Genomic DNA, 11804 nt, shown 5'->3' with positions numbered 1-11804 from the left:
GAGAGCTTCATTTTGGCTTCGGGAAGGCAAATCCTGCGAACGTACTTTGTAAAAGAGACTCCTTCAGCAAGCTGCACAAGGGCAATATCGTCATGGACCCCGGGACTGCTATAATTTTCATGCAAAATAATGTTTTGGACTTTCCGTGTCATATATGGTTTATTTACAATATTTCCAAAGTTGACAGTCCAATCTTGTGTGTTATTTTTCCTGGAGGACACAATTTAATTAAAATACTATAATTGTCTGCAACAGTGTCCTAGGTGGTCTTTATCTTAGCATTTTGAAGCATAAGGTTCCCATACACTACAAAGCACTTACATTCTAATCTTCAAAAACATCTTGATGTAGAGTTGGTACAAACATTGCAGTCGGTTAAAGACAGTGCTAAGAACCATTATGTTTCTCAGGTTTCTGCAAATCTTCCCAACTAGGGACAAGTTTCTCTGGCTAAGTCAACTCTAAACATTTCTGAGCATTTGACTTGAGCAGGAATTAGATGAGCATCTTTGGTCCATTAAGTGATTAGAGTCCAGACTTAGTCTTATTGCGGAGCACGTTGGGTTCTGGGGGCCTGTGGAAGACTCTGGATACTTGTGTACTTAAAAAATTGCAACTTGTTCTTGCTCAGTCCCATTATTCTGTTTATTGAGACAATGTATCTTGCATTCTGATTTAGATTTCTTGATCAGTTTCTCCAGTTCCACACTGAGATTCTTTGTCAATTTAGAATAAAACATCTTGTTTATTCTCATGTTTCCTTTAAAATATTAGCTGCTACTTTTTTTAAGATTCCCATAATTTCATGCCATCAGTGGCATACTTCAATCCACCCCCTATTCTAAAACCTCCCTGATTTAACATGTTAAAAAATTGTGATTTGTGCACTTCCTTTACTTAGAGTCCACTCAGGCTTTCCCTCCTGAGATTTACATAAAAAGGCCAGGAGGAATGCTAATGAATCTGTATGTTTAACAAGTTGCATAGGCAGACCATGGTCATCACCGACTTTTTGAAAATCCCTTCTGGAAGACATCCTATAAAGATGCTTTGTAAAAGGTACTTCTTCAGTAGATTTCTTGTTATTTAGAAATGTCTGCAACCTAGGGCCTGTGTGGTGGTACTGTGGTTTAAACTGCTGCCTATGGTGTCAGGATCCCACATGGGTCCTGGTTCAAGTACTGAGTGTTCCAGTTCTGATTCAGCTCCTTGCTAATGCACTGGGAAAAGCAGTGGAAGATGGCCCAAGTCCTGGGCCCATGCATCCATCTGAGAGTCACAGATGAAGCTCCTGGTTCCTGGATTCAACCTGGTCCAGCCCCAGTCCATATGGCCATTTGGGGAATGTGTCGAGCAGATGAAAGATTTTCCTCTCTCTGTCTGTCTGTCTGTCTCTCTCTCTCTCTGTAACTCTGCCTTTCAGATAAATAAATAAATCTTTTTAAAAAAATAAATATCTACAACCAATATATACAAAATGTTAATAGTAATTTTCGAGCATTTTTCCTTTTGTAAAATCTTCTCTACTTGAAATTGCTCTTTTATTTGATGTATACAGAATACAAACTGTGCTGTTCCATCTCCATACACCTGAAGAAGGCTGTGTTCCCACCAGAAGTGAATGTTACTCTATCACCCCTTTAATCAAATATATATTATAATCGCATTTTAGGCTCTAGATCAAATCTCATATAGCAGTTGAATTTGCCATTTTCTTTTTAAAATTAATTGGTTTTAGAGGCAGTGCAAGAGAGAGAGCTCTCATCTATTAGTTCACTCCCCAAATGCCTGGAATGATGGGGGTCGGGCTGGCCAAATCCAGGAGCCAGGACTCAAGGTAGGTCTTTCATGTGGGTGGCAAGAACCCAGTTAGGTTAGCCGTCACCTGCTGCCCCCCAAGGGGTGCATTAGCAGAAGCTGGAGTTGAGAGCCAGAGCTGGATTTTGACCTCGTGGTGTCTTAACCACTAGGCTACATGCCCATCCCACATACCATATTACTTGTTCAAGTTCCATAACAGTATCTTTCTCAACGTGTCTTCCACAGTCTGCTACTCCCTCATACTTCCTATAGCTGACATTTTCATTTCTTCAACTAGCTTGTAAATTTCTAGAAAGCAAGAAAAATCACCTAGAACTGGAGTCAGACATTCCTTTTTTTATTATTTAATAGCTTGTGATACTAACATTAAATTTATCACCCTTCCTGAGCCTAATTTCCTCCTCTTTCTATACGTTAAGTTTTGCTTCCTATACAGAATTTTTATAATGAAGTGAAATGATTTCAATAGGCACATAAGACCAGGCCAAGGTAAATATTTGGAAAGGTATGAACTGCTTTTATTCAATACCCCCCTTTTCCCTAAATTTAAAAGCTTTCTTACTCCTTCAATTATAATTGTAAATTTTGGTATGTGATTGTAAATTTCCTATGATCTTGTGACTTTTCCCATATTTAGGTTAATCCATATAGGCTAATCCAAACGAGCTTGCACCCAGCATCTTTCATACCGTCAGACTTTTGAACTTACTTAGCAAAGCAGTGAGCTGCTGATAAGAGCCACCTGCTGCTGATCAGAGAGGCTCCACAGTTGTGGTGGCCTTTCCATTGCATGCTGGCCTGCCATGGCCATGCCCCTGCCAGGGCATTCTTCCCATTCACAATTCGGTTGCCAGCTGTGATACTGCTGCTCAGTCGTCTCCCACAACCTGGAGAAAGGATTTATACAGAGAGCAGGCATCTTCTATTCTGCTTTATAAAAATGTCATCTTAAAATATAACTTGAAAACCTGCAGTGATTAATTCAGCTGTTTATTTCCTGTGATGCTCTGTGTTCGTGGTTTCCCCAACTCATCTTGGCTTTGGTGAATCTTATCCTAATCTTATCCTTTCTAATCTCTTTAGCTATTGCTTTTTAGGATGCCTCTTTCTCAAAAATCTCATCTCTCCAAGCCTTTGTTTCATTAATGATTGCTTATCACACAGTATATACAGTGGTGTCTACAGTTGCAATGTGGGCAATAAATACTCCACAAATATCCACTGAGTGAACAGATGCATGGATGCACCTTGTGGGCAACACCATACTCTGAAAACAGGGGTGAGAATGTCCAGCCTGTAGGCCATGTAAGACCAGTCAAATCATTCAGTCTGGCCTTGCCAAGACAAAAACAGGTAGGACTTGAAATTCAATAAATCTATAATTTTTAAATAGGTAACTTTGTATGGCACATGAATGAAGTTATAAATCTAAATAGCCATTGGCAGAAAAAGGACTACCCCTCTTTTTTGCAGCCATCAACTGAGTGGTAGCAGCCAAAATGAAGTTTAATCAGTTTGTGACTTCTGATCGAAGTAAGAACCATTATTGGCATTTCAATGCCTCTCCCCACATTTGCAAAAAGATTGTGCTGTCCCCTCTTTCCAAAGAGCTAAGACAGAAGGTCAGCTTGCCATCCATGTCCATTTGTAAGGATGATGAAGTGCAATGATATGAGAACATTGTAAAGGTCAGAAAATGCAAAGTAGACCAGGTTGTAAAAATAAATATGTCATCTACACTGAGTAAATGCAGCAAGAAAAGGCCAATGGCACAACTGTCCATGTGGGCGCTCACCCAGCAAGGTGGTTAACACTAGGTTAAAACAGGATGGAGACCACAAAATGATCCTTGAGTAAAAAGCCAAGTCATGTCAAGTAGGAAAGGAGAAGGGCAAATACAAGGAAGGAGCAACTGAGAAGATCCAAGAATAAAGTAATCTCATATGAACAACTTTCATTAAAAAGTGCTGAAATTAAAAAAAAAGTTGCTCCACTTGTTTTAAAAGATACAGAGCTATTTTTATGATGCAATAAACATATTTGACTTATAGTGTAGGCTTGTATTTTTTTTTTTTTTTGACAGGCAGAGTGGACAGTGAGAGAGAGAGAGAGACAGAGAGAAAGGTCTTCCTTTGCCGTTGGTTCACCCTCTAATGGCCGCCGCGGTAGCGCGCTGCGGCGGCGCACCGCGCTGTTCCAATGGCAGGAGCCAGGTGCTTATCCTGGTCTCCCATGGGGTGCAGAGCCCAAACACTTGGGCCATCCTCCACTGCACTCCCTGGCCACAGCAGAGAGCTGGCCTGGAAGAGGGGCAACCGGGACAGGATCGGTGCCCCGACCGGGACTAGAACCCGGTGTGCCGGCGCCGCAAGGCGGAGGATTAGCCTGTTGAGCCACGGCGCCGGCCTGTAGGCTTGTATTTTGGTCCTATCCTAAGTTATCCTTTTTGTTCCCTTTTGTGGGTTGAGTGGGAATTGGCTTTCCAAACTCTTTCAGATGTTCAAATTCGGAAGTCTTCTATTAAGGGTTGATGGATTAGGAGTTGTAGACCTGATCAGATGGTGGCGGCTGGAAAGTGGGTTCAGTGGGAGGTCCTTAGGTCATTGCCCCCAGAAAGTGGTTCATTTTCTTTTTAAGATTTATTGATTTATTTGAAAGTCAGAACTGCAGAGAGAGGGAGATGCCACAGTGCCAACCCCCAGAAAGTGATTCTTAGGAGAGAGTTGGTTAATTAAGCCACAGGCAGCCTAGCAGCTCTGTTTGCTAGCTCACCATGTGAATGTTCCTTCATACTGATTCAGTTGTAGCCACCTCTGTCAGAGTAAGGAGGCCACTAGATGTTGAGCTGTAAACCTCCAAACTGTAGCTGAAATAAACTTTTCTTTCCCAAGGAAGTATTGTTGGATATTTCAGGGAAAGCAATGAGAAGTTGACTAATATATTCCTTAAATCTTTTCTTATTTTAACTCATTCACAATCATATTCTTCACTCATGATTTTAGAATCAATTTTCACTTCACTCTTTTGTACAATTTCCTATAAATATTTTCCTTTTTTTTTTTTGACAGGCAGAGTTAGATAGTGAGAGAGAGAGAGAGAGAGAGAGAGAGAGAGAGAAAGGTCTTCCTTCCATTGGTTCACCCCCACACCATGGCCACTACGGCAGGTGCCCTGCGCCGATCCGAAGCCAGGAGCCAGGTGCTTCCTCCTGGTCTCCCATGTGGTTGCAGGGCCCAAGCACTTGGGCCATCCTCCACTGCCTTCCCTGTCAGTGGGACTGGACTGGAAGAGGAGCAACAGGACAGAATCCAGTGCCCCAACCAGGACTAAATCCAGGAGTGCCGGCGCCACAGGTGGAGGATTAGCCTAGTGAGCCACGGCGCAGGCCAATTTCCTATAAATATTAACATTTATGTATCAGCATTTGGCAAAAAGAATTTCCAGATCTATAGCTAGTATATCCAGTAATTTGAAAAAATCTAATATGCTGGTTTTGGGGATGTAAACTATACAACCATTGTGGAAGACAGTCTGGAGATTCCCCAGAAATCTGAAAATTGATCTATCATATGACCCAGCCAATCCATTCCTTGGAATATGCACAAATGAAGTGAAGTCAACATATCAAAGAGTTATCTATATCCCTATGTTTATAGCAGTTCAATTCACAATAGCTAAGATATGGAATCAACCCAGATGTCCATCAACTAATGACTGGATGAAGCAAATATGTATGTACACAATGGAATACTACTCATTCATTAAAAAGAATGAAATCCTATCCTTTACAACAAAATGATTGCAACTCCCACATGAGTGCAGGGGCCCAAGCACTTGGGCCATCCCCCTCTGCTTTTCACCAAGCTATTATGCTTGGTGAAACAAGTCAGATCAAAAACAAGGATATCACATGTTTTCTCTGATTTGTTTTTGCTGATATAAAGGGTACAGAAAAGAAACTTAGGATCTGGCACTTTGGCGCAGCAGGTTAAGCTGCTATCTGCAGTGCTGGCATCCAAGATGGGTCTTGGTTCAAATACTGACTGCTCCACTTCCTATCCAGCTCCCTGCTAATGCACCTGGGAAAGCAGCAGGGAATGACCCAAGTGCTTGGGCTCCTGTACTCACATGGGAGACTAGGATGAAGATCCTGGTTCCTGGCTTATGCCTGGCCCAGCCCCAGCCACTGTGGCCATTTAGGGAGTGAACCAGTTGATGGAAGATCTCTTCTCTCTCTCTCTCTCTCTTCCTCCCTCCCCCCCACCCCTTAATGTGTCTGTGTGTGTTATTCTGATTTATAAATAAATAAATAAATCTTTTTTAAAAAGCAAAAAGAAACAGCTAAACTGATACCTTGTGACTCAGTTGCCATCTATAACCCTCATCTATAGCCCTGTGGAACAGTGATCTACCTTTTACTTGCAGAGCTTCTTGTTTAGAGGAGCACTGAGGCTATGATTATTTTTTTTTAATTATTTATTTTTTTTGACAGGCAGAGTGGACAGTGAGAGAGAGAGACAGAGAGAAAGGTCTTCCTTTTGCCGTTGGTTCACCCTCCAATGGCCGCTGCGGCCGGCGCACCGCGCTGATCCGATGGCAGGAGCCAGGTGCTTCTCCTGGTCTCCCATGGGGTGCAGGGCCCAAGCACTTGGGCCATCCTCCACTGCACTCCCTGGCCACAGCAGAGAGCTGGCCTGGAAGAGGGGCAACTGGGACAGAATCCGGTGCCCTGACCGGGACTAGAACCCGGTGTGCCGGCGCCGCAAGGCAGAGGATTAGCCTAGTGAGCCGTGGCGCTGGCTCTGAGGCTATGATTATAAACTAAATGGGAAGTATGTTATTGCAAAAAATTAAAAGAAAAAAAGGAAACAAAGGAAGGAGGAGGGAGGGGAAGAAAAGGAGAGAGGAAAGTCTTGTATTTTTGGAATTATATCTATGAAATTCATGAAATCTCTACATATTAATAAATTTTAAAATGTAATATAAAAGAAAAAATTCTGTGGATTCCATGATGTATTTCAAAAAACTTTAGAAAATATTATGTAGAAATATTTGTGAATATATTAACTCTATAATAAAGTTTATTAACTTACAGTTGTTGACAAGCATTTCAGAATTAGCCTTGCTGATTTCTGAAAGTAAAAACAAAACAAAAATTGTAAAACTGATAAATATCACCAACCAGTTGATTTCAACCCCAGGATACAAATGCTAACTTTTCCGATCTAATTATGCCCAACATTTAACCATTCATGTATTAATTATCAGCCCTTCTAAACTCTTACTTGTGATAATTTGAACATTGCTCCTCATCTCTACCAGGTAATATTGGAAAATCAAAGTTAAATGCAAAGCTTTCAATATTATGATAGTTCTAGTAAAATATTCAATGAGGTAAAAAGTAGATTTCTTATAAATATATGGATTTGTGATATTCTGGCAATTCTACTGACTGAGTCATATATATTTTAAGAAAAGGACAATTAAAATTTTATTTTATTGGACCCTTCTTACTTTTTAAAATATTCTCCTTACTTAGACTGAGTTAGGAAACTTTCAAAATGTAACTTTGCAGCTTCTTTCCTATTGGAAAGAGACTTTAAAGAATAAGAGAAGAGAATTATAGGAAGAACTGCAGGAAAACACTGATGCTAATCCCTGGGGCATGGAGGGGCAGGAATCCCAGCCTTCTATCCCAACAGCTACACACAGAAGGGTTTCACTGCTCCCTGGAGAACCTCTACCTCAGACTCGCTTCTCACAAGTGTCCCATTGGTCACAGGGTTTGTGCTCTGAGGCAGAGGAGCCGTAACTGGTGGCTGGAAGCCTTTTGAGCCTGCAAGGACACTAAGAGCAACTACTAGACCGGAAAGGCCAGAAACTAGGGGCACTGAAACCACATGTTTTTCCCTGACAGGCTGTTTAACAATCCAGGTGAGACTTTCAACTCCTTGGTAGAACTTTGCAGATATTTATAAAAGTCACTTTCTATACAGGGATGAAAATCTATCATTCTCTTCCATTGTTTTCTAGATAATTATTCAAAACAATTAATTTTTAAAGTAACATTGCTCTAATTTCTTCACAAGAATTGTTTAAAGCTCCCATTACCAGCATTACTTTAGCCCTGCAATTCCTTAGTGAATGCCCAAGAAAACCCCAAATGTGCTGTCTCTCATAGGTCCTGACAGGACAAGAGAGTAGGAAGAAAAGATGGTTTGGTTGGAAGCTTTCAGCCACTTTCCCATCCCTAACAGCTAACCTTTCTAAAGGTTGTCCTTTAGATGCCCACGATTTAACCTTAGCCCTATCACTTGTCAAACAATGATGTTATGGCACTGCCCCTTCCACCACCAACCCACTGCTAGGAGTGCCAGAGTTCAGGAAACCTATTTAACCTCAAATTGCAGAACTCATAGTTCCTTTATTTCTAGCACTTTTAAAAATACTCCAGAAACCTGAGTAATAGACCACAATGAAAAGAAGTGAAGTACCCGTAAGTTTAATGGAAGCAGGAACTGCATTCCAGGATGCCACGTTGTCTCTCAACATCTGATGTAAGATGGCCCGAATTTCAGTTCTCATGCTACCCCTCTTTGCTGGAGGAAACTTGAAGGTCAGACGTAACTGTACATTGGAGCCATTGGTGTTAGGCCTAAAACAACAGATGTATTCAAATGTGGCACTTCTTGAAGTTTTAGATGTTGTGCGAGCATATCAAAGTTACCACATTTTAATTATATATCTTTACAGATGTTAAAGAACATCTATAACACAGAAATACTGTATAAACACAAAACAGAGTATATGTAAATTGTAAAAGTCCCTAAAAATCTTCTAACTAGTTCAGAGGTACTGTACATTGAAAAAGATATGGGATCCTAAACTAGGAATCAGTATAATCAAACACATATGAGGCCAGCGCCGTGGCTTAACAGGCTAATCCTCTGCCTTGCGGCGCCGGCACACCAGGTTCTAGTCCCGGTTGGGGCGCCGGATTCTATCCCGGTTGCCCCTCTTCCAGGCCAGCTCTCTGCTGTGGCCCGGGAATGCAGTGGAGGATGGCCCAAGTCCTTGGGCGCTGCACCCCATGGGAGACCAGGAGAAGCACCAGGCTCCTGGCTTCGGATCAGCGAGATGCGCCCACCGCAGCGGCCATTGGAGGGTGAACCAATGGCAAAAAGGAAGACCTTTCTCTCTGTCTCTCTCTCTCACTATCCACTCTGCCTATCAACAAACAAACAAACAAACAAAAACCACATATGAGCAGCTAAATACTGACCAAGATTTTTTTATAATACAATAGAAACCAGTGTTCTCATAGGAATTTTTTCTAATAATTGAATTTGAGAGAAAAAGATGAATGAGAAAATAAAGGCAAGGCAGGGAAGCACTCAAAAGACAAGTTCCAGCATATATTCAGGGGCCAGTCTGCAACTTATTCCTGTACTTTCTTACATATAACAATCGAGATATATTATATCTTACATATAACCAATACATCTACAAGGAGAAAGCTCAGAAAATAACTAAGGTGTGAAGTCTGGATTGTCTATATATTCAGTACATTCTTTTGATTGTTCAGTGAAGGAGGTCAAATCATTTTGGAAGACTATCAAAGTAAAAGTCATATTAATCAGAATTTGTAAAAGCCTCACAATTCCATTTTCAAGTAATTATGATCAAATGAAGGGTTTTTCAAGGTTTCTCTTTGTGTATAGGTAAGTAGGTTGGTTGATTGGTCAGCTGAATTTTTTGTTTGTTTTGCTCAAGGGTCCCCAGCGTAGACACTGGCAATTACCACCAGATTACAAGTGGTTTCTCCCTTTCTCCCTTCCCCCATGCTCCATCCTCTCCATCCCGCATCCTTCCCTACCAAGATTATCCTCAATACCCCTCAAAGGTAGGTTTACGCCAACGTTTCTCAAAAGGTTCACTTTGCTCCCTGCCATTGTAGGGATGGTAATCACAGAAGAGCCCATAGAGGATTACTTTAGGGTATGTGTGACCCATGTTGTGACTGGAGAAGAGTCGGCCAGCGGGTGGTTACTAAAACAATGAGGTTGGGCTTCCTTGTTTTCTGTGGAGTCACAGCTATCTTTCTTCATGGAACCATTTAGGACTGACCACCACTAACCTTATAATTCCCCTGCAAGTAGACAAGAAATTATAGATTTGCATACAGCCATTCTTTCCCTGAACAGAGATTTGCTAAATAGTAAAATAACACTTAGAGTAGAGCTCATTTTTTGTTTCTCTGTCACTCTCTCACATCAATCTTCCTCCCCTTCCTTCCTTCCTTCTTCCTTCCCTCCCTCCTTTCTTTCTCTCATTTATTTCTTCTGTTTCACCCTCCTTCCCTCTCTCTCTCTCCAGCTTCCCCTCCTTCTCTCCCTCCCCTCTTCCCTCATCCTCATCTCTTTTTTCTTTCTTTCTCTCTACCTTTATCTGTTTGTCTGTTTCATGTTGCTGTTATGAAAAAGGTGGGCTGTGTCACATATATATTCCCTCTTTTCATAACATTTTGTATTAATTTGTACTTACAGAAGTTTGATGACCTGAGAGTCGACATATTCTTTATATATACTAGAATTTTGAAATGCATCTGACATCTGCCAAGAGAAAATAGAGTCCCATGTATATTTCAGCCAAATTTATAATGACACTAATAAAATAGATCTCTGATTTACCTTAGTCTCAATATCTTTGCTCAGATTTGTACTGGCTTGTGAAGCTACATTTTCACAGGTATCATTGTATGTGGCTCCAGAAATATGAAAATCACCTTCATAATAGTGTAGCTTTCCTGTGAAATAAAGAAATATTCAAAGAATTTTAAAACAAGAAGGGAGTGCACCTCCATGTGTATCTCTTTTTTAAATGAACATGCAACCTGGCTTTTAAACCAGCCCTAGAGACAGACAGCAGAGGAACGATAATCTGCTTGGGAACTACCCAGCTTTTATTCGGTGATTTGTTCTAAGCTTGCTTTCATGTGACAAAGGACATAACTCTCCTGCTAAGTCTGAATATACCCTAAGCATGCTCTTCAACACAGCGATGACTGCAGCCACTGAATCCACTTGAGCGTGCACCAGGAAAAATGTGCACTCTTCATGTCTAATCTAAACTCTTAGACTAGTGATTAACCAATTGACTTTTCTCAGCAGCTCTGATGTAAGAGGCCTTACAAGCACATTTTTCACTCTCTGGATGATTCACACTCTCATGTACTCTTTCTTTACTCCATCACCCCATACTTTCCATTTCTGAAAGCCATTCCTTGAGTACTTCACACTGGCCTTGCACCTATATACAGCATTAGGTAGGTGGTGATGATACTCATCATGAGCTCACATCCTCATTTATTTCTTGTCTCCAAATAACTACTTCACCTAATACACTAAACCACTCTAATTTGACATGGGACAAGCCTAAAAGGTTGTTCTTCTAAGTTATAAATGTACTTTTAAAAATAGGAACTAATATGAAATAGTACCTTTTTGGGTTAAAAAATAATCATGTACATATTTTGAGGGCAATTGAATTTCTGATCCACCTTAAAAATAGTCCGGAAGGAGTTTGAATAACAAGTACAAAATCAGAGTTAGATTTACAGAATAAGTCCCTAGTGTTATATAGCACAGTGAGGTGGCTATAGTTCACTATAACCTATTATATACTTTATGAGTAAATAAAAGAAAGGAACTCCAAGGTTCCAAATATAATAAGCAGAAATATTGATTACCCTGACTTTATCAGTGCACATTGTATGCGTGTATTGAAATGTCCCACTCTAGCCTATAAATATATATATATATATAAACTGTTAACAAAAATTAAAATAAAATATACCACTAATCTCTAACACACTGAAAAATATGATCTCCTGAGATGAAATCATTGGTAGACTTGGAAGTCTGAAATAATTCCAATATAAAATAAAAATCAGTTTCCCATTTTCCTCTGTTTTTTTTTTTGTT

At 40.5% G+C, this 11804-nt stretch overlaps 1 protein-coding gene and 1 pseudogene across 1 annotated transcript in view; one reads left to right on the top strand and one right to left on the bottom strand.

The window, feature by feature from the left end:
- Window positions 1-6: 6 nt before the first annotated feature.
- The window catches only part of LOC133755488 (transmembrane protease serine 11B-like), a gene marked incomplete at its 3' end in the record, with an annotated part of 32703 nt that continues 20905 nt past the window's right edge, over window positions 7-11804 (bottom strand). Inside the window, exons 4-9 of the mRNA XM_062185600.1 lie at window positions 10512-10627; window positions 10366-10433; window positions 8316-8476; window positions 6915-6953; window positions 2531-2708; window positions 7-210 (exon numbers count right to left, since the gene is read on the bottom strand). Coding sequence (XP_062041584.1) covers window positions 7-210; window positions 2531-2708; window positions 6915-6953; window positions 8316-8476; window positions 10366-10433; window positions 10512-10627 — 766 coding nt within the window. The remainder of the gene's footprint in view (window positions 211-2530; window positions 2709-6914; window positions 6954-8315; window positions 8477-10365; window positions 10434-10511; window positions 10628-11804) is intronic.
- Window positions 3321-3753, top strand: LOC133755489 (large ribosomal subunit protein uL24-like; annotated as a pseudogene).

The sequence above is a fragment of the Lepus europaeus genome, unplaced genomic scaffold, assembly GCF_033115175.1.
Source record: "Lepus europaeus isolate LE1 unplaced genomic scaffold, mLepTim1.pri SCAFFOLD_516, whole genome shotgun sequence".
Taxonomy (NCBI): Eukaryota; Metazoa; Chordata; class Mammalia; order Lagomorpha; family Leporidae; genus Lepus; species Lepus europaeus.
The sequence above is the reverse complement of the archived record's forward strand: the minus strand, read 5'-3'. Positions and strand labels throughout refer to the sequence as shown.